This window comes from Cavia porcellus, unplaced genomic scaffold, assembly GCF_034190915.1.
Source record: "Cavia porcellus strain 051 isolate PalLab524CR breed Dunkin Hartley unplaced genomic scaffold, mCavPor4.1 scaffold_20, whole genome shotgun sequence".
Classification (NCBI taxonomy): Eukaryota; Metazoa; Chordata; class Mammalia; order Rodentia; family Caviidae; genus Cavia; species Cavia porcellus.
In genome coordinates, this window is record NW_026947503.1 from 59,448,948 (window position 1) to 59,476,253 (window position 27,306).

Sequence of the window (27,306 nt, forward strand, 5' to 3'; positions counted from 1 at the left end):
CTGAGCTAAATCCCCAGCCCCACATGACACATTTTAAATGACACAATAATTAAGTGTGTCTGGCCCAGGCAGGGTATGAAATTGGGCGACTGTCCACCCTCAGGTGGGATCACAGAGCACAGAGCACATGGAGGATGTTGGCTTAAAAAGCCTTGCAGTTCATGACATGGAACCTTTTACTAGGTCTCTGCATTCCACTGGCACAGCACTGAGGAGAAGCCTCTGATGTCTACATTGGCTCTGTTGTGGGGAGGCAGGCATGAAAACCTGACAGGTTCGCCGTGCCTGTGCCCAGCCTGAGTTCTCAATAAAGGCTGAAAATGGTTTCTGGCATTAGCACTGCCTCACAGTCTAAAGGACATAACACACTGCTGATTTCCACCCTGCACGCCCTCAGGTCTACAACCTCATACATTTGGGGTTTGTAACCCAAGCCCATGGCTGGGTTACATGCCACAGAGCACTGGGGATCTGGAGCGATCGTGGGCCAGGAGCAAACTGTGCTCATAAAGCAGCCCACACAGAAAAGCTGCTTCGTATCGGGAGGGGCGGCCTGCCCAGGAGCGTCCTCTGGGAACATGCTGTTGGCCAGGCTCTGCTCTTTGTGCCAGGCCAGCAAGACTTCTGAGTTACCAACAATCTGCTTGTGCTTCACCAGGAGTTTTGTCACACCTCATGCAAGAAGGCCACAAATCCACTTTGGGTTAAACACTCTCAAAGCTTACTGGAAACCCGCTGGCAGCTGATGTTGTACTTGGATAATAAACTATGCAAGCTACAAGGTTTCCAAAAAGCATAGTTTCTCCTCCAACGAAGAGCAGCTTGCTCAGCTGTGATCTGGGATGGCAGGAACTTCTCACTTCTCATTCGGAGTCTGAAGAGGCTGAAGACTTGACAGCTATTGGGGTGGCAAGATCAGCTTTGTACCCTAAAGGCAGAAATGAAGTCCAGGTGGGTGGGAAGCACTATGCAGGCATGCCCCTGACAATGCACTCTCTGCTGCTGGGTCAAGGGCTCAGCCTCTCTGCCTCTCGGTTGAGGGTCATATATTTTACAGCCTTTTGGCAGCATTTTCAGAAGCATCGTGTTAGGATAGTGGCTCACTCCTGTTCCCGTGAGTTTTTCCTGGGCAAAGGCCAGAGCAGCTAGGTAACTGCTCTTCCTCATAATTAGTCATAATTAGATTACATGTAATGGCTCAGACTGCACAGTGAGGCCCACTGCGAGGCAGCAAGGAGTGGCTCAGGCTGTACATGCATTGGCCTGCCTAGGACCGTGGTGGCTGCTGGCCGTGCGAGTGGAACAGAGCCCCGTAAGCCAGCAGCCCTTGGCCTGCTGACACAGCTGCGCGTAGTGCCTGCTTGCTGAAGCACTGAAGGTTATTCAGTTACAGTGCAGAAATCATAACAAAGACAGGAAACAGATCAGCATACTGTGCAGCTAACACCCTCCCTGGGGAACTCTGCTGATTTCTAGGCTGCAGATGTTTTTAACCCGGCCTTGAAAATGTCGGTGTCACTTGGTTGGGCTGATAAAGGCGAGGATAGTGGTTAGGCAGGGCATACACAATCAGACAGTGGACTCTAACTGAAGTGGGGTTGATTCGAGTTCCTTAGCTCATGAATAAGAAGAGGGGACTGTTTCAAATGGGTGACAAGTTCTGATGGGCTTTGCTAAACAGCTGGAAAACATGCCCACAAAGCCAATTGTGTGTCTGCTTAGAGGAAGGTGTGAAGGGAACAACCTAGAGTCTGCCGGGAAGATATTGTGAGTTAGTCCCTGTAGCTGCCTGGCATCCCAGCAAGAGGAGGAGCAGAACGAAAACAAGCCTCATTCATTCAGCATTTTTCAACATTGCTGCCAACAAAAACTGGATCCCTGACTGCTTGGAGCTCATGAGGAAGGGGCTGGCATATCCTCCTGGAAGGATACAGGGAGTTTTTCAGAAGTCACAGTCAGTTTAAAGACTGGAAATTCCTATTTTTAAAATTCTTCTGAGTTACATAAATATGTCCAGTTCTGCATAAAGCTGTGGTTCACCAGAGCCACTGCGTTCTCTCTGCAGCAGAGGGATGCATGATGTCCTGCCAGGAGGGCTCAGGCAGCCGGACAGTAAGTGCTAGAGAAACCTCAAGCTCAAAAGCTGGAAGAAGAAAGCTTCTCAGCTCGACGGTGATCTGTTTGCAGTTAGTTTCTGTTCTGTTTCGGTACAAAAAATGAGTCACTTTTCAGAATGTTCTCAGAGGACCCAAGACTGGATCGCTGATTTGTGAGCGTACCCTTGGAACGGTTTCACGAGGATGTGTTTTTATTTCTTGTGTTAGGCACGCTACGGTCATTTTAACCACTACTGAGCTAAAGCTCAAGTGGAATTTCTGCTCATTTCCAGTAAGCCTCCGCTCCCCACCTGAGCTGCTAACCGCCCAGTGACTGAAGAGGCCTGAGGGGGAGGAAGGAGCAGCAGCAGGCTGGGATGAACAGGCTGCCCTCCCCTCTGGCCACAGGCACCAGCCACCGCTGCCACAGGCACCAGCCACCGCTGCCCCAGGCAGTGCACAGCTCCCGTGAGTCACGACTGCTCCATGGAACTCTGGGAGCTGAGAAAGACCCCACTGTTCCGCTCCGTGTGGCAGCCCTTGCCTGGAACCCCAGCACTGGGAAGGCTGAGGCAGGAGGATTGCCAAAGTTCAAGGTTAGGCTCAGCTACATAGAGAGATCTTGTCAAAAAAAAAAAAGAAAGAAAAAGAAAAAATGCAGACTTCACCAGGCAGCCTCTCACACCACTGGACAAGGCCACCTGGTAAAAGGCCCTGCTGACTGCGGACCTCCGTCTCACCTCTGCCAGGCAGGATTTAGGGTCACAGACTCTCTCCTGCTGATCATTCTCCAACACCTTTGTCTCTCCGCTGACACACTGTCTGCTCTGCTGCCACCCTGGGGGGATTCTTACTCCAAAGTGTATCCTCAGAAAACCTTCACTGCTGCCCAAGTAACTGGTGAACAGGGATGAACTACCCAGACTCTCAGGAGGACTCTGGAAGGATTTAGGACAAGATGGTTCTCAGGCACTGGCAGAAGGACTTTCTTTGTCTTAAAATTTGGAAGATGTCTGGGCAGGAAGCTTAGGCCTGTAATTACAACACTTTGGAAGCTTAAGCAGGAGGATTACAAAGTGCAAGGCACAGCAAGACCCTGGAAAGAAAGAAAGAAAGAAAGAAAGAAAGAAAGAAAGAAAGAAAGAAAGAAAGAAAGAAAGAAAGAAAGAAAGAAAGAGAGAGAGATGCTATGGCCTGTCATTCTGCTGCAGGTCTGGAGAACAGCCTGTTGTGTATTCTTGAGTCCTGCAGAGCCCAGGTCTACCTTGAGTCTCACTCTGGGAGAACTGGCACACACAGCACCTGGGACATGTGTGTAGAATGAGTTTATAAACAAAATCCTAAATCAGACCGCTTTTCTCGCTGGGAAAGCTTGAAGCAGGGAAGTGGCTGAATGACTGGAAAAGACAGATAGGTGTGTAGAGTGTAAAATGGGGTGGAGCTACAGGGGTGCTATGGTGTATGCAGACCCCACGACGACATCCCCCATGGGTCATGTGTTGAAACTGCTTCCCCACAGTGAGGTATGAAGATAGAAGAAACTGAATCTGACTTTGGTTTAGAGACGGGGCCTGCAGGAGGAGACCAGGTTAGACAGATCATCAGGGCTGGGCCCCGTGATTGAGTTCTAGGGGTTGGGACCTGAAGAGGCAGACACATCCCTATCTCTTGCCATGTGATGCCCAGCACTGGACTCTGCCATCAGCAGATATGGGCCTTAACCTTGGATTTCAACAACTGTGAATCAAATAAACATCTTTTCTCTATAAGGTTACCTAGCCTCGGGTAGTTCACAAACAAAAAGAAGACTACACAAGGAGTGTTTAACACTGTTTCTCTCTATCTTACAACTCCTCTAAGGCCAAGAAGTCTACCAGGAAGCCTGAGAGCAACCTTCTCTGCACAGCTAGGGCATGCTGGGATGCTTCTGTCTCTGACCCTTCACCTTCTAGTCGCTGCTGTGGCAGGAGCGAAGCCAGGGCCAGATACAATTCCTGGACTGTTCCGTGCCTCTCAGGTCTGAGGCAGGAGGAAAGAAAGCAAAAGGAGGGTTACTGCTCAAGAGGTTGCCCTGAAGTCAACCTGGAAACCCAAGGAAACCATGTGCTCAAGGCACGTATTAGACTCTCTCTCAATTATCCTGTTTTTTAGTCAACCACCATGGCCTCTCAGGCTTCCAGGAAACTGTCCTGAGTGGAGCAAGTGGCAAGTGGTGACCGATTAGCCTGCCAGATTCTTCACTGCACTCATCAAGAGAGAAGAAAATACAGAGTTATTCTGATTGGGTTTTGGGCTCAAGTATACAGCACCAATAAAATAGGAAGACTTTTTTTTGGATAAGAGATGTCACTTAAATGCATGTGGAATCCTTCTGTTGTCATCCAAGAATAAAATTCTGGCAGTCTCCTACCTATTTTTGTTCTTTTTCTCCTGCGGTCTCATGGAATGGGCCTTTTGGGAAAGATGAGATTCCCCGTGTACTACATGCCTCAGGTTTTATGGACTGTCTCACCTTTTGAATCCCCAGTCCCTATCCCGTTTCATTTTATACATCAGTGAAAAGGTGTCGGCCAAAAGGGTAAAAAGTTTTCTTCCCAGTGGAGCAAATTTCAGGAATTTATCTGTCTTAAAGTCTTGCGTAAAGCTAAATTATGTTACCTGGGGATGTTGCCAAAATACAGGTCTGTTCTGTTTTGAATCAAAAACCACCAGTGGTAACCTCATGTCCAGATAGCTGAGATTAGAAACACCAGCTCAGAACAAGTTTCTCAGAGAAGACTGTTGCCAAGTGTGCCACACCTTTAATCCAGTCTTCCTGATTTGAATATTGACCCTCAAGAAAAAGGCCCACAGGGCTGGGGATTTAGCTCAGCAGCATAAGCACCTGCCTTGCAAGCAGGCGGTCGTGAGTTCGATCCCCGGTACCGATGAAAAAGACAAAAAAAAAAGAAAAGAAAAAGGCCCACAGGCAGCTGAGGCTCTCTGTGATTAAAGGGTGTCCACGCATCACCCAGAGGAGGACCCCCGTGAGAAGCCTCCCCCAACAAGTGAAATTATTTTTATATACTGTTTCACCCACTTGACACCAAATACTATAATCTCAACATGTAATTGATATAAAGATTACTGAGAGATTTTAGATTCTTTATTGCATAGTAAGTCTTCCAAATCCAGGTTGAACTTCAGAGTCACTACGTATCTCTGTGTGAATACATTTTCAAGGGCTCAGTAGTCAAGTGTAGCTGTGGCAGGTGGCCACTCCACAAGGTTAGGCAGAGTATAGGCTTCCACCCACCTGGCTCAGAGCCTCAGAGAAAAGAGAATAAAATGTTAACTAGAGCTGTGCATGGTGGGACACACCTGTAATCCCAGCACTAAAGAGGCTGAGGCAGGAAGACTGCTGTGAGCCTGAGACCAGCCTGATCCATACACTAAGTTCAAGGCCATCCTGAACTGTACTTGGCAAGACTTTGTCTTGAACCCCTACCCCATGCCACCCACAAAAAGAATTTTAACCAGGCCTTCTTTTCTATAGGGTAGCAACTAAAGTGTACTGAAAAATATAGATACTGTGATGTAAGCCAAGTATAGTGGCTCACGCCTGTAATCCCAACACTCGGAGGCTGAGGCAGGAGGATTGTTGCAAATTTGAGACCAGCCTGGACTACAAACTGTTGCTCAAGGCCAGACTGAACTGCATAGTGAGACCCTTTCTCAAAAAAGACAAAAGGAGGAGAAGAGGAGAAGGAGGAGTAAGAGGAGGAGAAGATATTGTGATATAAATAAATAATGCTGTAGCTAAAGTCACTCAGGTCACTTCAATTCTAAGTCTTTTTAGCTAGTGTGCATTGCCAGGTACTATAGCTAAATTACTCAAGGGTTTTTATGTTCTTTTTAAGGAGACTCCAGTACTTAATAATGCTGAAATATAGTCAGACATTCCCTCAGAAGATTAAACAAATAACCCAGCAATAGCTGCATTCCCAGGGGAACATAAATGGAAACGTACACCCACAGGAAACCACACCTGAGCCTTCAGTGCAGCGCTGTTCCTAATACCTGGATTGAGAGACCACTTGAACACCCCCAGGCAGAGGAACAGGTCAATGAAACGTCGCGTACCCATGCAGTGGCAAATTACTCAGTAATAAGAAGAAAGGGGTCCTGACACATGCAACAATGTGGACAGCTCTTAAAGATACTACGTGAGGTGACGTCAGCCAGCCACAAAACAATGTACTGTAAAACTGCATGTCTGTGAAACAGCCACAGAGAAACATCCAGACGAGCAGCTGGGGGTCACCAGAGCGAGGGCCCTTCTCCAGAAGGAAGATAGAGCCCTACAGGACCAAGTTTCTGTCAGGAGCCACCAGTGTTCTGAGCTGGTCATGGTGGTGGCTGCGCCACTCTGAAGACTCAAAACCACTGAACTCACCGAAAGTGAGTCAGGTGGTGATGTGTCTGCATCTCTGTGACAGAGGCCTGAGCACTGTACTTGTCCCCTGTCAAGGGGCTGCAAGTGCATGGAAATGGGTGTGCAATGGGTATGTAAACATTCTGCCAACACAAATAAATGATGGTTCACCTGTTGAAGCCTATGTGTTTTAGTTAAAAAGGACAAAGGAGGCCAGCTCTCTTTTCCCTACCCAGAGAGGCCTGTCATCCCAGCACTTGGGAGGCCCTTAGCACATGGGCTACATGGTGAGTTCAAGGCCAACCTAAACTACAGAGCATGGATCTGTCTCTGAAAAACAAGAAGAGAAAATTTAAAAAAAAATACAAGAGCAACACCTCAAATGTCAGCCCTCCCTGGCAACAATGCAGGCATCAGGCCTGCAGACCGCAGTTCTCTGGGGTGAAGGGGTGGTAGAGGGGACCCGGGAGAAGGTAGCAGGCCAGGCCTAGGCTCCAACAGAAACAGCCTAGCCCACTCCGGCTGCTGCCCTCTTGGCCCTGTCACCTCTTCCCCACCCCCAGGAAGGCACGTCCAGCTTCGGAGCATTTTGGCGCTTCCCGAAAGCGGTCCCTTTACTCTTGGAGAGCAGGAGACCCACAGAGGCCTGCCTCACACTCCTTTTACAAGGTTTTGCTGCAGGCTTGGTTTGCTGTCATCTTGTTTTCCCGGTGATCGCAAGCACCCCCGGCACAGCTGTGGGTACAAACTGCTGGCTGGAGGCGGAGGGCGGACGGCAGGCATTTCCTGAGCATGCACAAGGCCCTAGGTTTGACCCCCAGCCCCACAGAAAACAAATCTGGGAAAGCGCTTACTACCTGTAGCTGGCTATAAATTGCCACATCTAAAACATTTAGAAATGTTTAGCAACCCAACCAGAAAAATCTATTAAAATTAACAAGGTCGGAAGTCACTGAGACCATCTCATGCAAGCAGCGAGGTAGGTGTGTAAAAACAGGAGCCTCTGCCTGCCCTGCGGACCTGGAGCCCTAAGGTCAGATGTTATCTGTTCCCCTAAAGGCCAGTGCCAGGGTGGAGTCACTGCCTCTCACGCTGGCGTCTTTCTTCTCTCTCACTTCATTCTGGGTGTCACAAGTCCGTGCTCAGCTTCTCCAGTGCTCAAGGCGACAGCTCTCTCCCCATGCCAGCCAGCCCTGCTCTTCTTTCCCTGGGACCCCGCGGGATGTGAGCTGCTGAGATCTGGCTGTGGCCGTGGGGAGACCTGTTGTTTCCATGCAATCCAGTCTAGCAGCGGAGATGCTAGACACCAGCACCCCGCAAGCCCCAGCCTGCAGGTTCCCCATCTGGGTTCCTTCCTTTCTAACCTGGGGCGCCCCGGGCCCACTCCCCACCTCTGCCTGCGCTCTGCAAGGCGGAGGTGGTGCCGGCTGCCTTCTCCTTGCCGGACTCCCTCGTGTCTGGGTCCGGTCTTCATCTCCAGTCCACACTGAGAAGCTGGCTGGGATTATTTACTACCCACTCCAGCAGCAACTTCAGACTTCGGAGTTGGCTGCAGAGTTCTCGAGAACTGACCATGATTTACTCTTGCGCGTCCTCCAGGGCACCTGGCGCATATTAGGTGCTTAATCAACAGCATCGGAGAACAGTAACTTTCTGGGGGTGCAGAGGCAGGTGCTGGTGTGTTTCCCGCCCTGTCTGCACAGCCCCAGTCCACTTTCCCATGAAGGTAGGGACAGCGGTCCCTCAGTATCCATGGAAAACTGGTGCAGGACCCTGTGCAGATGCCAACCCTGCAGATGCCCAAGCCCCTTATATAAAAAGGGCAGTATTTGCATTCACCTACATACACCTTCCTAAATACCTTTACACATCTCTAGATGTCTTATAACCACCCAGAGGTGGTGGTGCATGCCTGTGATGCCAGCACTTTGAGAGGCTGAGGCAGGAGGATCAGTGATCAAGGCCAGCCTGGGCTACATAGTGAATTCAAAGTTGGCCTGGACTAGAGAGTGAGACTGTCTCCAAAACATAATAAAATAAAATACATGCCTAGCACAATGTAAATGCCATGTATATAGATATGACACTGTGATGTTTAGCGAATGATGAAAGTCTCTATGTAACCAGTTCTGATGCAAGGTGTTTTGGTTTTGGTTTTTGGTTTTTTGGGGCAGGATCTCGCTACATAGTCCAGACTGACCTCGAACTCACTATGTAGCCCAGGGTGGCCTCAAACTCTAAGGTGTGCCCCACCATGCCTGGCAGCAGGTTTTTCTCATAAACATTTCCGACCCACAGTCAGCTGACTCCACGGGTGCAGACAGAGCAGACACAAGGCCTGGCTGTGCTCAGTGCTCCAGGCTGCTAGTCCTGCGCCTTCATTCTGCCTCTTCTAGCAGAGGCCCTGCTCCCTCCTGGCTGCCTGAGGACTTCACCCGAATGTCCCTCCCCAACTGTCATCCTCCTGAAAGCCTTTAACCCAGGGCTCCTCTTGGTTCTCTCTCTACAGAATTAACTGCAGAATTAACTGGGTCCTCTGTTATCTTCTATTTCAAATATTTTTCAAATGATACTATCAATAGCCTATTTTTTTCCTCCCTTGATAGATTATAAACACCACAAATACAGGTACAAGGGCTAGGGGTGGAGTATTACTCAATGTGTCCAAGGCCTGGGTTCAATCTGTAGTATCCAAGAAATAGTAACTAAAAAAACATTTTTTAGCCAGGCATAATGCTATTTTAGCACCCTGGGAGGCTGAGACAGGAGGATTACAAGTTCAAGTCCAGTCTGGGCAATTTAGCAACTTAGCAAGACCCTGCCTCATAATAAGAAATAAAAAAAGGCTGGGGATATAGCTCAGTCTGAAGGCCCTGGGGTCTGGCCCAGTGTTGACAATGCAGTCCCAGGGGCCAGGTGAGGACCAGGATGTAACAGGTACCCTACAAAAGCTGCTACAGTTTTTTCTCTCAGTGGAGGCTGAAGGCTCTTGCACATGATAAGAACTGATTTCTACTTCCAGTGAAAGTGAAGCCACAGGACTCCACTGAGGAGTCCAGCGGCTGGGCAGGGAGGCCCAGAGCCTCTCCACAGCCAGGTTCCACAGACCCCTTTCACCACACTTAAAGGCGGCTTCTCCCAGGCTCACACTCCCTCCACAACCCTCCAGAGATGAGTCTTGCTACCTGCCTTCTGGAGAGAAAGATGAGCACAGACCTAAAGGAGCCTTAGCTCCAGGATGTTAGTATTCGACAGTTCTTTCTGAGCATCTGACCAACGGGAGGTATCTCTTCCTCAAACCAGTAGTCAGGGCCAAATCTCCTTAAATCTTTTCTATCTTTGCAATCCAGGGCTCGTAACAAGGACCACTGATTTCAGCTTCATTTTACCGAAAGAACAGCAATCTGATGAAATCATTCCCCTAAATTACACATGATTAACAGTAACCATCACCGCTTCTGAAGCATCCTGGTATATGTGTACTTTGAAAGAGGCTATCATCTTAATTAAGTGTAAGCAAAAACTAAAGTCAAGGAGGTATAACTGTGAAGCCAATGCAGTTTGTTGGACTACTCTGAGTGACTGCCCGAGGTTGCCACCTCCCTGGGACACTTGAAATAACCTGACCTCTGCCTCCTTCATAATGGCTCCAGTTTGTCTTCTTTATTTCTCAGATCCAGCCCCGCTCTGGGTTTGACTTTCTCTGGATGTGATTCTGTGTGCTGTGACTTCCGGCTTGATCATGACCTGGGCCCCTGTGTCCCCAGAACTCAACTGCAGGGCACACTTTCCAAGTGAGATCTGCCCGACCAGGGCTTTAGGAAGATTTGAGAAAGCACAGTGAGGACATGGCATGTTATACCATCTCAAAATACATTACTTTTTCATTCTCAGTCACAGTGCCATGGCTGGAATAAGGGTCCCCAGAGACATGGGTGCAGAGGTGCATGCCTGTCATCCCAGCACTTGCTTGGAAGGCTGAGGCAGGAGGATTGCTATGAGATTCAAGGCCAGCCTAGCCTACCATAGTGAATTCAAGGTCAGCCCGAACTACATAGTGAGACCCTGTTTCAAACAAACCAACAAAAAATAAAAAATATGTACGTGGTTGTCTGTTCCCTTCTCCCTAAGTCTCTGGTTCTTGGAAACTAAGATTCCTTATACCTCAGCCCCAAAGCCTGTGAAATTTTCTGCCACTTCCAAGCTTTCCTCTTCCTTTCTCTTGTTTTTCTTTCTCTTCCCCCTTTTACTATTCAGGAATCCCAAAATTCTTTAGCTCTCCTCAGTTATACATTTTTGATTATATATATCTTTAATTTACTGTTATCAAAATCTTTCCAGGTGTAACTATAAACAGAAAAAATTTTGGAATACTGATCCTTTTTTCCTTCCTTTATTTTTGTCTCCTCACACTGACTCACAATTTTTGAAGCAAAGTTAACTATTTACCAAGAAGCAGAGAGGGAAGGAACTGATCTAATAGTTTCCTAGATGGAAAGAGGCCCAGCTCACAAGCTTTTAAAATATGAATAGTCCCACTCTGCAGAACCACCGTCCTGGAGGGAGAAGAAAGGGCCAAGACTCCGGACCACCTGGTGCCTTTGTTCTTTCTTGGTGAATTCTCATACTTGGTCACTCACCAGAAAAGTGAGAAAATCAGAGCTCCCCACAGACCTTCTTCTAAAGATGGGACCCAGCTCAAATGATTTTGTTTTGCTAATAACTTAGGAATTTATGTTTTCATTCAGTATGTTCTTCATTAACATGACAAGCACAGGAAAAAAACATAACCTGGTAAATATAAATAGCTTACTCGATAGGGAGAAATCAATAAATTTCTTTGAGATTATTAATGGAAATATTATACTTTCTATTAAACTTACAAGCTCCCTTATTTGCATAGTTATAGACTGATTTTGTGAAGCTTAGAGAAATATGTTTGATTCTAAAAGTCTGGAATAAATTTTGTTCATAACATTTAACGCCTAAAAAATGCTTCAGTATGTATACAATGACCTGAAAGGAACACATAACCGAGTAGAAATAATCCTAAAATCACTAAAATTCTGAGAAAAACTAATGAGAAAAGAGTTTGTCACCTGACAATTTTTACCAACTAAATTAACATCAGACAGCTGGCAAAATATATCTAAAATGAAGGTCCAAAATATTTACTTAGAATTGTTGAAACAAAAATAAAAAGTAGGGGCTGGGGATTTAGCTCAGCAACATGCCAAGTGCGAAACCGTGATCAATCCTTGCCAACAAAATAAATAAGTAAATAAAATTTTAAAAGCCAATACCTGTTAAAGACTGGACTCAGTGGCAGAGTAGGTGATTAAACTGTGACTCCCAGCATTGATGTCAGTCTCTAGCACAACCATGATGCTCAGAGAAACTTTGAAACCATCTCTATTATTTGGCTGAATTCACATAGGTAATTAAACAGAGCAAAAGAAAGACTATTCCTATCTCTGCTTCCAATTCAGCAGTCTTCAAATGCCCAATACACACATGCACACACACTCAGACACGTGTGCTTGTGCACATTCACGCAGTATACACAAGAGGAAAGACTATCAATACATACAACTAAAGTAAGTACTCAGCTCATAGTTTGTTTCTACTTTTGAAAATCAGCTCTCGAATATTAAGTATTCAGGGAGTACTCCTTAAGTGTCAGAAGTTGAGAAAGCACTTTTCTTACTTACAAGGCCTGCTTACTTCCTCCCAGTATCCCTGAACAGTCTTACTGTTTTCCATAATGAGAAAATGAACACTTAGTGGTGTAAATTTACTCTTTTTTTAGGGTCTCGCTGTATAGCCCAGACTGGCCTTGAACTCATAGTGATCCTCCCACCTTAGGTAAATTTACTATTTAGAAGCTGCTGGGGCTCTCTGAAATCCTTGTTCATGGGCTTTGGTGTTCATAGGAGACACATGCTGGTCTATCATGTGTAAAGATGCCATGCCTATAAACCCAGCACTAGGGAGGATGAGGCAGGAGGATTGCTAGGAATTCCAGGCCAGCCAGGGACAGAGTGAAACCCTATCTCAGAAAAGAAGGAGGGAAGGGAAGGGGTGGGGAGGGGAGGAGAGGAAGTGGGGAGCATAAGTGCCAGCTGTGGCAGACAGTGCTGGAGCACAAGGAGAGGCAACACCTTCACCTCACACCTCGACACACGCGCCCCCCCCCCCCCGTTCTTCCCCAGGGCCAAAGGAAGAGGGCTTTGCATTCTCCTTTCTTGCACAACCCAGAGAGGCAGGTACAAAGGGGAGTCCCACGCTGGTTTACCAGTAAACAGCAGGCAGGTGCACTTCCTACAGTGCCTCCTGAAATTCTGCAGCTGGCAGGGGAAGCAACTGGCAGAGCTGACGGATTTTTTATTCAAATGCACCGCTATTTGAAACATGCATCTGCTTTCCATTAAATTTGGAATTCCTCAAGGCCAAAGCCAAGTCTCCCTTCCTCCCTGTGCATGATGCCTGATACATGATGGATGGTTAATAAATGTCACATCGTTTTCATACTTCGTTGACTAGGAATGACACTTTCCCCAGGAGTCTTGCTTGCTTTAACTTCTCAGCACGTCTCATGAAGTTTGTGCATTGTCCCCAAAATGGCCATTTCTCTGGGGCTGCTTCTCTCCCCAGATTCTTGCCACGTGGCATCCTTTCTTTCCCGAGCCAACAGACTCCCCCTTACTCCTCACCCTCTTTCTCTGATTTTTTTTTAAAGTCAAGGTCTTACTGTGCAGCCCAGGCTGGCCTCGAACTCTTGGTGGTCTTCCTGCCTCAGCCTCCTGAGGGCTGGGATTACAGGCACGCACCACCACACCCTGCTTATTCCACTCTTTTACTCTTTTCCCACCTGCAGAATTTATGACTCTCTGACACCCCATTTCATACCATTTCCAGCACAAAATGTCAACTCTCATTTTATATACATATATATGTGAGTTTTCTGGGGAATGGCTCTGATGAAGCATCATTAACAGCGTGAACATTTTCAAAAGAAAACTTTTGTTTTCATAAGGATTTTTAAAATAACTCTTGGTTAGTCAGCTATAGTAGCATATGCTACCTGTACTCGCAGCACTGAAGAGGCTGAGGCAGGAAGATTGCAGGGTTCAAGGCTGCACTGCACTACAGAGTGAGACTTATTTCAAAACCAAACAAAACTTGTCTTTTGAGAAACTAGAAAGAGAAAGAAATTCTAAATGTGGGTGGTAATAAATAGCAAATTCTGGGGCTTTATTTATCTCTGCACCCTGTTTCACAGCCCTTGGGAGGCATTCAATGGATGCGTATCACAATTATTATAAATATGCACATCTCAGTTATTGCCAAGAGAGATCCAACAGTATGACTTCTGTATCTTAAAAATGAGGCAGAACAATCAGTACTTCTTGATATCCCTTATCAAATTGCCCAGAACTTTCTCTTATGATCACAAAAACCCAACTGGAGGAGCGGCACAGTTATCTTACACGTAGGCGACCATGGCAGTTTGGAGCTTCGATAGAAGACTACGATCTACACTACCAGCAGAGAGGGCCGGAAGTGTAGCTCAGTGGAGGACCCTGTGCTCAGCCTAGGGGAGGCCCTGCATTCAGTCCCTGCACCAAAGACAAGTTAGAAATAAACAAACCACAAAGCTGGACCTGGGGGCTCATGCCTGTAATTCCAGCACTCGGGAGGCTGAGGCAGGAGGATTGGTGCGAGTTCGAGACCAGCCTGGGCTATAAAATGAGCGCAAGGCCAGCCTGAACTGCATAGCGAGACCCTGTCTCAAAAAGACAAAAAGAAAACACCAGACATTACCTTATTTCTACATTTTCATATTCCGCAGAGCAAGAAAGACACGTTAGAAAGTTTATTTCAAATAACAGAGATCACAGACCACCATTTGGCATTAGGAATAACAGTGCTGCCTGGATTTCCACCAGAATTTCTGTAGTCCTCTGAGTTCAATTCCCACTTTCCTGACAAGTCTAAATTCCTCCATCATTCGCAGCATGTGAAAGAAATTGGTCTATGTAGGAAACAGGCATACTCAAATTTAAAAAAAAAAAAAAACCTAGTTGAGTGCATAAAAAGGGAAGCTTGTCTCCAGGGAAGCTAAATGTCAGTATTGAAAAAGTCACAAAAAGGAAATATTGGAAAAAGCTTTTGTAGTGATGACTCAGGAAAAGAGACCAGTTTCACAATATTTCATGTGGCAAGAGCTGCGTTCATTAAGATTTGGGACTTTTTTTTTTCAAGTTCCTTTTTTTTATGAAAAAAATTCCTTCAAAAATCTGCTTAACACTAAGAAGAGAATACTATGTTCTGTGAGACCAAACAATGTCTATTCACTCACTCATTCATTTCTGTCTCTGCTGTGCTCATTTCTTGTTTCGCAAGGTTCCTCTTTTTATAAACTAATAACTCTCGGGTCTGAGAGGCCAATGCTTTGTAGCACCACTTACCACAAAATTACAAACAAGCATTTTAAAAATAAACTGTTTAGGGTACAACTTAGCAGAGATGGAACAAATGAGAAACAATGGATCAGATTATAATACAACTGCACCTCTTTAACAGTATTTAATTACTGCATATTTAATGTTGAATTCTAAACATGCTGCTAGCATCTACGCGGGCAGCAATGCTGAGCAGCAGCAGCAGCGACAGCCAGCTGGGATTCCGCACCACGCACGACTGGCCCAAGCCAACCGGAGTCACTGCTGCCCCTGTCTGTTACAAACTCAGGAAAGGCCTGCTGGTGTTGGCCTAGGGGATCACTGGGCGAAGGCTGCCAGGGGGTGTTCCGGGGAAGCTTCTTTGCTCCCCAGAAGATAACATGCATGCAGTGATTGTCTTTCCCGCACCTGTAACTGCTGCCACTGCTCGTAACCCTTTCTGCAGCTCTTTTTTTTAGGTACAGGGCCCTACTACAAGGACAAACTACTACTCAGTTCTGTGGTTTTTTGGTTTTGCTTTTGTTTTTGTTTTTTTTTGTGCTGGGGATTGAACTCATGACCTCGCATTTACCAGGCAAGTGCTTGAGCCGTTGAGCTAAGTCCCCAGCCCATGCTACTCAGTTCTTATGAGAGACACCATGGGTGGGGACACAGGGTCACTTGTCCCAGCCACCTCGATGGTGAGCGGCAGAGCTGAACCACACAGCTTGTCCGGATCCTGCCCACTGTTTTCCTGAGCCCTACTCTACCTCCCAACTCCATGGAAGTTGCCCTTCCCTGTAGTACATGCCCTCCTTCAAACGGATTCTTAGTGGAGTGTGGAGGTGCATGACTATAGTCCCAATATAACGGAAACTGAAGCAGGAGGCTCTTTGCAAGTTTGAGACCAGCCTGGGCTACAAAATGATCTCAAGGCCAGTCTGAACTGCATAGAGAGACCCTGTCTCAAAAAGACAAAAAACAACAACAAAAAAAAAACAAAACAAAATAAAACAAAACAAAGATGGATCCTTTGCTAGTGGCCCCCAAGCCTTTACATTTTGAGCAGAGTCCACAATAAAAGAGACTCCTTTGGTACTTCCTGAACCAGTGTCAGCCTTCATGCAGGTCAGAGAGCAAAAAGTGAGGACTGCAGCAAGCTATTGATGGAGGCAGGAAATAAGATGCAAGGGACAGGGACAGGAAGGCCACGAGGCTTCCCAAGGTGTGAGCTGGGGTGCACTCAGTGAGGGGTGCACAGCCTGGGAATGAGAAGGAGCCAAAATCAAGAGCAAACAAAGACTGAAAGCCACAGCTCTCCTGGCCGCTCGCACCCCTCCGCAGGCTCAGGCCCTGTGGGCTGCATACAGGCCCCAAGCTATTCTTGCCGGCCCACCTTGCAGCTGAGCAAAGTGAGGCCAAGTGCAGCCTGCCAACTTGCAGGTAAGGAGTGAAGGCAGCTCGGGAAGGAGGGCCTGCTCCCCAGCCTGGCTTCCTACCCACATACTGGGGAGCAGATTCCACTGTACTAGGGGGAAGCCAAGCCAGGGAGTCCTGCCGCAGTGGCCAGGAGCACTGCCTGTCCTTCAGGAAAAAAAGCTACAGAGTTCCTGTGCTTCAAGTGGCTGGGCTCGGAGGATGGTCAGGAAACAACTCTTTCCCACGCTGCCACCCTCAACGACCGAACCCCACAAACAACTGAATGTCTTCATGCTGTCTTCACAGGGAAAAAAAAATGGCTGAGTGTATTTTCTTCTTTAGTTTTTCCAAAAATAAAACCAAACCACATTCAGCTTCAACCTAATTGTTGGAAAAACAAATGATTCCCTCTCCCCTCCCTCCTGCACCCTCTCCAGGATTCACGAGTGAATGAGAAACAGGGAAGGCAGGCAGAGTTGATTCTACAGTGGTTGGAAAATTCGGGGTCAATCTCATGCACGTGATGAAATTACAAAACAGCAGACGTGATTAAGGAGCTGCTGATTTAGCCCCACACACGTATGGGGAGGACTTGCTTCCCCTCTCGGAATCTTGGGGTGCTCTGAGAACCTGAAATGGGGTTTGGTTGTGTTTCTTGATACTGAAGGAGGAACCCAGGACCCCAGGACCTCACCCAGGCCAGGCACACAGCACCCAGCACTGCAGCCCCCACACCTCGTAGTCAGGTGTGACTCAATCATAGACACGACACCCAGCCCCCGTGCCCTAAACACTTCTGCCTGTTCCTGAGCCACCTCAGTGATTCCCACCCCCAAGGACTTCACAGAGACTTAAATGAATGAATGGCTGAGAAACCACCTGGCATGTAAGAGATAATTCAAGAAAGGAAGCTTCATGGTTCCCTTCATACAAAAACGGTTGCTTCAAAAATCAAGTTATATGGAAGGCAGGGAGGATCTGGAGGCCTGGCTTCTTAAAAAAGGGAAACCTAGGTGCATGTTGTTGGTAAATACGGTTGCAGATTTCTATCACTGATAATGACAAAAATTGTTAAACCTCTTCAAATTGATTGATGATTGATTTATTTTGGTACCAAGAATCAAACCCAGGGCCTCACGCTTGCCAGGCAGACGCTCTGCTATTGAGCCAGCCGCCAGGCTTCTTCAGGTGATTTACAAGAAAACTGAAGACTACTGAGCTCCCCTGCTTGTGGGGAGCAAAGGCCAGATGAGTTTGGCCTGAGAATCTCTTTGGTGTCCACTCCTCCTGTCACTTGACACCTTGGTCTTAGGAAAGCAGAAATACCAACTCTGCTAGGATTCCCCAATCTCATAAATAAACCCATCCCCCCTTCCGCTAAGTACTACAAATGGCTTTGAACATTTCAAAGAAACCCTCCAAAGGGCACCAAGTCAAATCCCCTCCCCTCCCCTCCGTTCATCAACCAGGGTCGTCCTTTGCCTCTTGTTACCCCTTCCTGTCTGGAAAAGGTGCTGCTGACAGCCAGGCCTCAGCTGGGCCCACTGAGTCCTTCCCGGCAGGAAATGATGGAAATTCCTGGCATTCTCATCTCTGCCGGACAGCTCTGCAGCGTCAGCCTCCTGAGGGCTGGGGAGAGGGACGCTCAGCCCTGCTTGCTGTTGGAGAAGGACAGTTTCTTCCTAGCCCCTTCCCTAAACCGGAAGATGAAGCCAGGCTTCCAGGAAGAGTCCCCTAGACATAAGTGTTCACCTTGAGCAGCTTGCCAAAGCGAGCCCAGCGTCATTCTCGGTAGACACTTTCGTGTGGTCCACTTTGTCCTGAGCTGGCAGTGCAGCTCAGTGGTAGGGCTTAGCATACTCAAGGCCGCAGGTTCAAGTCCCAGCACTACTAGTAGATTCAGCCCTGAGTTGAACTCTTAAAAGTACTCTTGCCATCTTAAGTGCAGCCGCATCTAACTGCTGTGCGGCTACTCGGGAGACTGGGGCGAAAGGGTCATTTGAGGAGTTCCAGGCCAGCCTGGGTTACCTATGGCAAGACCCTGTCTCTCCATACACAAAGATACCATTCTTGCTAATCTGAAATTATTTTTCAGAAATAAAGAAAAAAAAAAAACAGGCTTATTTGAACCTATAGCTATATAAGTGGTCTTATAATTATAACCTTTAATTATAACCTATAAGTGGTCTGTGAAGCTGTGGATAAATGCAACTGTTCAAGGATGTACTTCAAAGAACAAACTTACTGGCCTAAAAAGAAAAGGCATCTGATAATGACACATACCCCTTTTTGACCTGGAACCCCTAAATATGTTTCAGTAATTCCCTTAGAACTGTTCTGATTTATCTCCACCAAACACTTGAGCGCTGCTTCACCTAGAATGTGCCCTTTCAGGTTTTTTCTTTTTTTTTTTTCTTTCAGTTTTTGTTACTGTTTCAGTTTGCACTTTTTCAAATCTTTTTCTCCCATAGCCATTAATAATAACAACTACCCCTGAGCCCCAAGGAAGGAATTTTGCCTGAGTTTTATTTGTCAAACACAATCAGCAAATGTTCCCAGCTGCCCAAAGTCACTTGCTGGGAGCCCTTAAGTCCACCGTGATCTGAACCATGCATGCCTTGCTCCCCCAGCAGTCCAACGTGGACATCTGTCATCCCATGTCCCCATCCAATCAATGAGACTAAGTTAGTCTAGTGTCCTAGTACACACAGGGGGCAAAGGGGTGGCAGGGGGCAGCCCAGGACAACAGGCCAATGCTGTCTCTGCCTTTGAGCTATATACGAAGGCGAGGGATTCCGGGGCTCTGGGTGTGTTTTTGAAGAAAGCAGAAAGTGGAATAGAAGTAGAAAAGTATCATCACTGAATATATCATATTCTCCTGACAGAAAAGAAACACTGACAGACTGGTCCCTCACAAAAGTCCTAGAAAAGGAATTCTGCCAAATTGTAACCATAGTTTCAACCTCAATTAGCTCTGCAGGCGGAGGCCAAGAAATGCTGACCCCCAAAGCCTGATTAAAGCTTGAAAATGCTCAGTTAATTAACTCTTCAACATTTCCCTTCACTGGAGCTTTTGTGACAGGAGCAAATTAGTAGCAAAACATCAGACTTAACTCTCTTTTTCAGACGCCTGCCCCGAACTTTGGGAATTGGGCAAACAACTTTGACATAAGGAAAGACTGAAGAAAAATAGAAAGAAAGAAAAAAAGCTCCCCACAATAATGAGTTCATAGACAGAGAGTGATTGTACTAAAGTAATGCAATGCCAAACTAGATCACTATAAAGGACTAAACACTTTGTTCTTTAGGATAATGCTATACCAAATTTGAAAATATGGAATATTACGAGATGCAATCTTGGCTTTATACAGCAAATGTTCCGAACAGCTTCGGAAATCAACTGACCCAGTAATGACTGGCTAAAACCATGGCCCCTTGTATGCAGAATAATGAATCCCTGGCTCTTCCCTAGGTCAGGAGACTCAAGCTGGGCTAACTGTATTTGCATAAACAAGACACACCCAAAATTAGAGATTAGATAACAGCTAACCTCTGTGTTACCTGGTCTACTGTTGCAAAACTAAAAGCCTAACTAACTAAAAGCAAAACTAACCCTAACCCTACCCACGCAAGGCATACACAGCACACACCAAGGCATCTGGCATCTCTCTTAACCTCACAGATCTGGGAGGCAGACTTCTTAACCTAGGCAGTGTCACCAGGCTAAGACAGCACCTGTGGCTCACAGTATTCAAGTAGCTGGTGTCAAGTCACAAGAGTCACCAGGAACAGGACCTAGAGAGGGGCCTAGCTGGTCTCCAGACACCTGTCCCCATCTCGCTACTAACCTGCTGCGCTAGAAGAACAGGACTTCCTCTAAAGGCTCACATGTCACCGTCCCTGAAGGAAAGAGCTCTTGGGCTCTGCTCAATTCCCAACCAGATCTGGCCACTTTTTAGGAGCCCCATACCTGCCTACTGCCTGAAGAACCAGGCCTGGCATCCTAGACAAATGGCCAGAACTCCCAAGTGGGGCCTGATTGGGTGTCCCCAGGATACCAGTCTGAGAGCTAGAAGCTAGAAAATCTTCTAACACAGCCCAGCTAACTTGTCTATCCACGCCTCTATAAAATTAAAGCCTGGCTTAAGTAATTGCAAAACTTTCTGTCTGTAAACATTCTCTGCTCCTACAGTTGGGTTTCCATCACTTCACTCCACCTGAGGATTTCTTACCCCAGGCATAGTTCTTATCACCTAGTCCTGGGTTTCAACTGTCATCGGGCCCTGTCCTCTGTCAGGATTGTTTTCCTCATGCCTCTCAGTTGCTGTTCTCTGGTACTTTAAATTCTGTCCCCTGAATCATCAGCTGGCAAGTCTCATCATTATCTTACATTAACCTGTAAATCAAAATCTCTTCAGCAACGTGCTATTTTTTGTGTGTTTTTCACCAAATCCCTTCCCATCCAATCATATGATTGTGAAATAATGAATTTTCTCTCAAGGTCACTCTTTAAAGAGACCTTTTCCTCTCTTACTGATTCCCAAAACATATAGACATCGATTTATGTTGCCTTATTTTGGTAACTTTAGTTACCTCTTTATCTCTGCCTTTTGATGTTTTTCTTTGGAGGTTTTGTTTTCCTTTGTAATTCTTGATTTCATCTTCATTCCTACTGCCATCTTCCGAAGGACCCTGATGCCACCCGAAACCCACGAGGAGGAAAAGGAGAAGGAAGTGGGAGAGGCCCTTCACATCGGCTGCTCTGCCAGGGCATGAATGGAGGCGCCACGGGCTCTGTGCCACCACATTCCCATCCCACAGGCAACTTTCTTTCCCAGAAAAAATCAGAGAAATGAGTTTCCAGAAGGAAAAATGTTAAAACAACGGGGGAGCCAGAGCAGCTGGGGGTTGTTAACTCTAATCAACGTCCAGCCAGGATTTTTTTAAGCAACAGGAAATAGATTCATTCTCTTTCATTTTTTCATTCTGTCTCTCTCTGACTCTCTGTCTCTCTGTCTCTCTGTCTCTCTGTCTCTCTGTCTCTCTGTCTCTCTGTCTCTCTCTCTCTCTCTCTCTCTCTCTCTCTCTCTCTGCTGTAAGGAACTCCAAACAGTGCAATGCAACAACACAAATCCCTTCTCTTCACGATCAGGAAGCCTAAAGTCTACAGTCAGCTTCAGTTGGCTGAAATAAAGCAGTTGTGTGGCCACTCTCCTCTGCAAGTTCTAAAGAACCTGTTTTTTGCTTTTTTCAGCTCAAAAAGCCACCCAATTCCTCCCTCCACTCCCTGCCTCTTGCCATCAGCACTCCTGTGCCTGCTGTGGACTCTTCTAAGAACTCCTATGATGGCATCTAGGGCCCATGAGTGGCCCAAGGCAATCCACCCATCTCAAACTTTTTTTTTAAATTTTATTTAAAAGGAAAAAGAGAAAAACACAAAACAAAACAAAGCGGTATAAGGGTACAAGTAATACAGAACTACAAAAAAAAAACAGTAAGAAATCACCAGTTAATAGATGACATATTATCATCTTAGAGATAGCTGCTCAAATCACAGTATCAAAGCATACAAAGTGGACATTCAAACAGTGAGACTGCAAACAGTTGTGTTCAATGATCCAACCAAAGACATTAATATGGTCAGCTATTTAACACCCCTAAACACACTTGCTGTTGTATCCTTTAGAGCTCTTTTTTTCCCTCTCTTTTTTACAACAAAATTTACACATTTTGGGTTTTATTACTCCTTAGTTCTTATTACTTTTTTGGGGGGGAGAGAATAAAGTCAAATATGGCAAAACAAAGCTGTCAGTCAAAACCAAGGATAGACATAGCACATGATGTAAAACAGAGTACAAGGTTATCAACAATGGTTATCAACAATGTCTCGTTTCCTTAAAAAGAATTGTCTATCTCATTAGATATTATAAAGTTGAACAAAACAGTAGAGGACAAGACCAATAAAACTTAAGCATTGTAAACATTACAAGACTTCCAAAGGAGACAATAGTCAAACCAGAATAGGCATCTTAGTGAATCTTATTGCCTTCAAAGTAGTTGCCTATACCCTCAAACTTGATACTATCACACAGAATGGAGCAGAGTCTAATCAGTCAAAACAAGATCGTGGGAGTATTACAGGACTTCAAAACAAGTTAATAGGAAATCAAAAAAAGTTACTATTATATATCCTGCTAATTTTTTAAATTTTCCCCTTAATTAAAACAAACATAATAAATAACTAAATAATTTTTTTAAAGAATAAGAGAGAGACTGAGATAAAACAGGACATAACAATATAACAATACAGGTCAAATACTGTTTCAGCAACCTAGTGCTCCACCACCAAATAACCCGACTTAATAGTAGTTACCATAGTGTCTGTCTTTTTCCTTGAAATATTTGAATAAAACTTCATATACTATAGCTTCAAATATTTCCATATCAAGAAACCCAGAATACAGCCTTTCCAATTAATAAGTGAAAACTTTATACCATCTCAAACTCTTGACTTGATCACATAGAAGAGACATTCAGAGCCCAAGATGTTGGTATCTTTGGGCTCGACTCATCCCAAAGCACCTGTGGATAGTTGGTTTCCTGGATAAGTCTCCCTCTTTCCCCATCCACTAACAGATACCAAGTTTTATGAACGAAGGCCTGAGTGACAGGGGAGACGAGGGGAGGGGGTTGCATGGTTTCTAAACACTAACACAGCTGGGTGCAGTGGCACACACCTCTAATCCCAGCACCTGCAGCGGAGGAAGGTGGATCACCAAGAGTTCAAGGCCAGCCTAAACTACATACTGGGATCCTGTCTCAAAGAAATCTAACTAAGTAAATACCAACACAGAGAAATCCCATGAATTCTGCCCCCAGATCTTCTCTCCCGCCCTGCTGGGTAGCAAGTCATCTGCTCCGCATTCAGACACACGAACACCAACATCCTTCCCCACACTCAGGCCCCTGAGGTGTGGTGACCAGCTGCCTGTTCTGTGGAACCTCAGGTCCCAACCACTGACCCTCAGAGCCACAGCGCCCCCGGACTTCCAGAGCTGAACCACGGGCTTATTCCAGACTCCAAGGGTCCCAGGCTGAGTGAGGAGAAGAGGACACAGTTCTGCTCGAACTCACCAAACCTCTTGTAACCGAAGGACTGCACCTCCTCCTCCTCAGGGAAGTCGTCTGCGGGAGAAGAAAAGACAGCATTAGCCCAGGGCAGGGGGCTCACGGCTTTGGGGCACTAGTTCTGCTATCCCTTTGCCACAGCGCCCATCTTAGCAGCTTCCTTCCGTCTCCGGGGCTGTGCCCACTGCCTGCAGTGACCTTCCTGCGTTTTTTTTTTTTTTTTTTTTTTTTTTGACACAATGAGGATTGAACACATGGCTGTATCCCCCGCTCATTTTTATTTTGAGCCAGGGTCTCACTAAATTAGACTGGCCTTGAACTTGTGATCCTCCTGCCTGGGCCTCCTGAGGAGCCAGGGTTACAGGCATGCACAAGTGTGCCCAGTCTTTCTACTGTTAAGGGGACTTTTAATTTAGATCTTTGCTGCCTAGTGGTTCTTTCAAATTGCCTTTTTGCAGCGAGCTGTGGTGAAGCACACCTGTGGTCCCAGTGCTTTGGATCACCCTGAGTTCAAGGCCACATAGCAACACCCCATCTCAAACAAAAAAAAAAAAAAAGAAAAAAGAAAAGAAAAGAGAAAGAAAGAAAAAGATGCCTTTGGGAGCACTCAGCCACTGTCACACAACATTATCTCAGTATTACTCTCTGACAGCTTCCTTATTTTCTCCTGTGTGTATGTGAGTTTATTACTGTCACTGTGCTGCCTGTGAATGGGAACTTTTCCTACCTAGATTCAAAAGACTAAATTTCCAATGGCTAAAATTAGGCCTAAGGACAGAGACTCAATAATTGTTGAATGAATAACTAAAGTAATCCATGTCCAAGGGGTTCAAGCCTCAAATGAGAGACAAGTTATCTTATCTAGTAGAGCTAGGTTCTGAAGTCATAGCTGCTGCCACCTCTTAGGAGGCCAGCAAAGTGCTGCAGGGACCTCCAGACACCGCCCCCTCCCCACTCTGCTTCTATTGGGTCACTGGGACCAAGAAACAGCACCTGGTGATTGTGTCTCAATAGCAAGCCTGGCATAGGATTCCTAGGCTGGGAGCCACTGAGGATGCCAGAGAGATGCTATACTGGCCAAACTTCCTTCTGAAAGGCCATCTCCTTCCCCCGTGGACACAAGGTGACCCCTCACCATTTCCACAGAGAACTCGCATGCTGTGTTTCTGACAGCTGTGGGTCTGCAAAGGGCAACCACTGTGTAAATAAAATGCCATATGAATTGTGCCAAGGACACTTTTAATGATGAGTAAGAGATGTCATAGTGTCAAAGTCGGACCTTATCCTCTACGACAGGGTGAAGTCCCAATAAACCCAGAAGAAATCAGACACATAGTAGGTCAAAATGCATTTAAAGCCTGGTGTGATGACACACATCTGTGATGGCTGAGGCAGGAGGATTGCTGCAAACTGGAAGCCAGTTTGGGCTACATCGTGAATTCAAAGCCAGCCTGAATTACATGGTAAGACCATTCTCAAAACGAAACAAACAAAATCCCCAAGTGCACTGAGTAAGAGTCATCCACCCCACATCTCAGCTCAGGTCACAGCATACTGCAGCATACTAGCTGCTCCCCTAGCAATCACAGGTCTCATGGGGGCTGCTACCATCCAACATCCCCACAAAGTTCCAAACGGCTTCTTTCAAGCTTGGAAAAGGACCCAAATTCAAAATATAGTTTCTACAGAATGAAGTTTAAAAACTGCTGAAAAATCATTAACTCCAACACAGCGTTAGTGCCTTCTGCAGGGAAGAGCATTCTCACAATCAGAATGGCACTTTCCCACCAACTCAGTGATCTCAATGACCTGCACAGGTCAGTCCCTGACTCTTTCAGCCTGACTTAGGAATCTATAGTACTAATAGCCCAAGTGGTCAAATCTCAATCTCTCTCTCTCCTTCTCTCTCCTTCTCTCTCTCTCTCTCTCTCTCTCTCTCTCTCTCTTTGAGACAGGGTCTTACTCTGTAGACCAGGCTGGTCTTGAACTCACTATGTAGCGTGGACTAGCCTCGATCTTGAAGTGATCCTCCTGCCTCAGCCTCCTGACTGCTGGGGTTACAGGCGTGTGCCACACCTGGTCTATTCTCAAAGAGAAACACTTGCCTGCTGCTGCCGTCACTGCTGCTCAGATCCACTCATCTGCTTAGTTACTCACTCCGTGTGCCCCTCAGCACCCTTGGGGACCACGGGAGCTCAGGCATCGCCCGTGAACCAGTGCAGTAGTAACACAGCTATTTTTTTTTTTTGTCTTTTTCTTTTTTATCAGTACTGGGGATCAAACTCATGACTGCCTGCTTGCAAGGCTGGCACTTATGCTGCTGAGCTAAATCCCCAGCCCCGACACAGCTATTTTTTAAATAGCTATTCTAAGTAGTAAGTAGTTATAAATGTTATGAGTAGTAACTGCCTCCCACAGACTTCACTGTCCAGGTTACTTGCACTACTGGATACAATCAATGTGAGGCCTCATGAGTGTAAATGGCTATTACACTTTATTGTTTAGGAAAGAACGACTGTGCAGGGGACAAGTCTGCACGCATTCAGTACAGACGCAACTTCTTCCCCAAATATTTCCATCACAGCTGACAGCACCCCAGGGTGAGGGGGCGACTGGGGGCTCCCAGCCTGGCCTAGCTGGCGCCATGAGGCTGTGTGATGCCACCCAGACACTGGTATCCCCCGCTGCACAAGCCACCAGCAGCCCCCTGCAACACAACCTACTGGGACCCTGCGGCTGAGGCGACGTCGCTGCTAGTTCACAGCCACCGCAGAGCAGCAGACTCAGCATCTCCCCACGCCTGGGTGCAAGCCTGGGGATGCTGCTCCCCCAAAGCTGTTTTCCAGCAGGGTGACTATTCATTTGTTTGCTTTTCCCTCTCGTATCTTTTTCCCATGTAGCAGCATTTAGCCTGAGTCTTTTTCCTCCAGTCTTTTTCCTTGTTGAAATTTCCCTGGGAATTTACGTTTCTCATATTTTTGTTATTAAAGCAGTTCAGTTCTGTCCCTGCCTCTTCCTCCAAATTAACACACTCAAACCCACTAGGGCTCAAGGGAACAAAGGCCTAACAGTGGCCCACAGACAGTGTGCAGAAGGGTCTCCCGCATCTCATCTCAACCCTCGCCCCCAGGACTAATTAGCCTCTTTTATTTTTTTTCTTTCACAATACTGAAGATTGAATCCAAGGCTTCAGCACTGAGCTACACTCCCAGTCCTTTCTTATTTTGAGATACAACATCCATAAACTGCCCAGGCTGAGCTCAAACTTCTAAGCCCCCTGCCTCTGCCTCCCAGAATGCTGGAATTACAGGTGCATGCCACCTCGCCCAGCTGGATTAGCCACTCTTATAACAGCTATTTAAAAGAGAATAAAAATATTTCTGCCTCATCCAGTACTGAAGGTAGATAGAAAATCATCCAAGACACAAGGGCCACTGATAAAACACTACAGATAACTTCTGACTGGGTCACCAGGTAAGGATCTATAGAGAAGTGCTTTAACTCACTCTTGCTGAGTTTTGTGCTATTGGGGGAGGGTGACTGAAAATGGTACACATTTCAACCCTTTCACAGTGGCATTTTTAACCATTTGAGACTCTGAAGGGTGCTAAGAAAGGAAAACAAAAATTCCTCTAGCTTTGTTTTATGTAAGTGTTTTCAATTGTTGATTCTAAAAATCCTCTTTTCCTAGCCTTCAAAGTCAGGTAGAACTGGCCCCAGAAAAGCTCGGGGTCTTTGTCAGCTTTCAGTCACTAACAAATACCCAGACAGCCAAGCTAGAAAGAGAGGCTTGTTTTGGCTGACG

The 27,306-nt window shown here is 46.3% G+C and overlaps 1 protein-coding gene across 2 annotated transcripts in view; it reads right to left on the reverse strand.

Moving 5' to 3' along the window:
- The window catches only part of Colec12 (collectin subfamily member 12), a 158,991-nt gene that overhangs the window by 122,801 nt on the left and 8,884 nt on the right, over window positions 1-27,306 (reverse strand). For both annotated transcript variants that reach the window (XM_063231880.1, XM_063231879.1), the window contains exon 2: window positions 23,508-23,558. In XM_063231880.1, coding sequence (XP_063087950.1) covers window positions 23,508-23,558 — 51 coding nt within the window. The remainder of the gene's footprint in view (window positions 1-23,507; window positions 23,559-27,306) is intronic.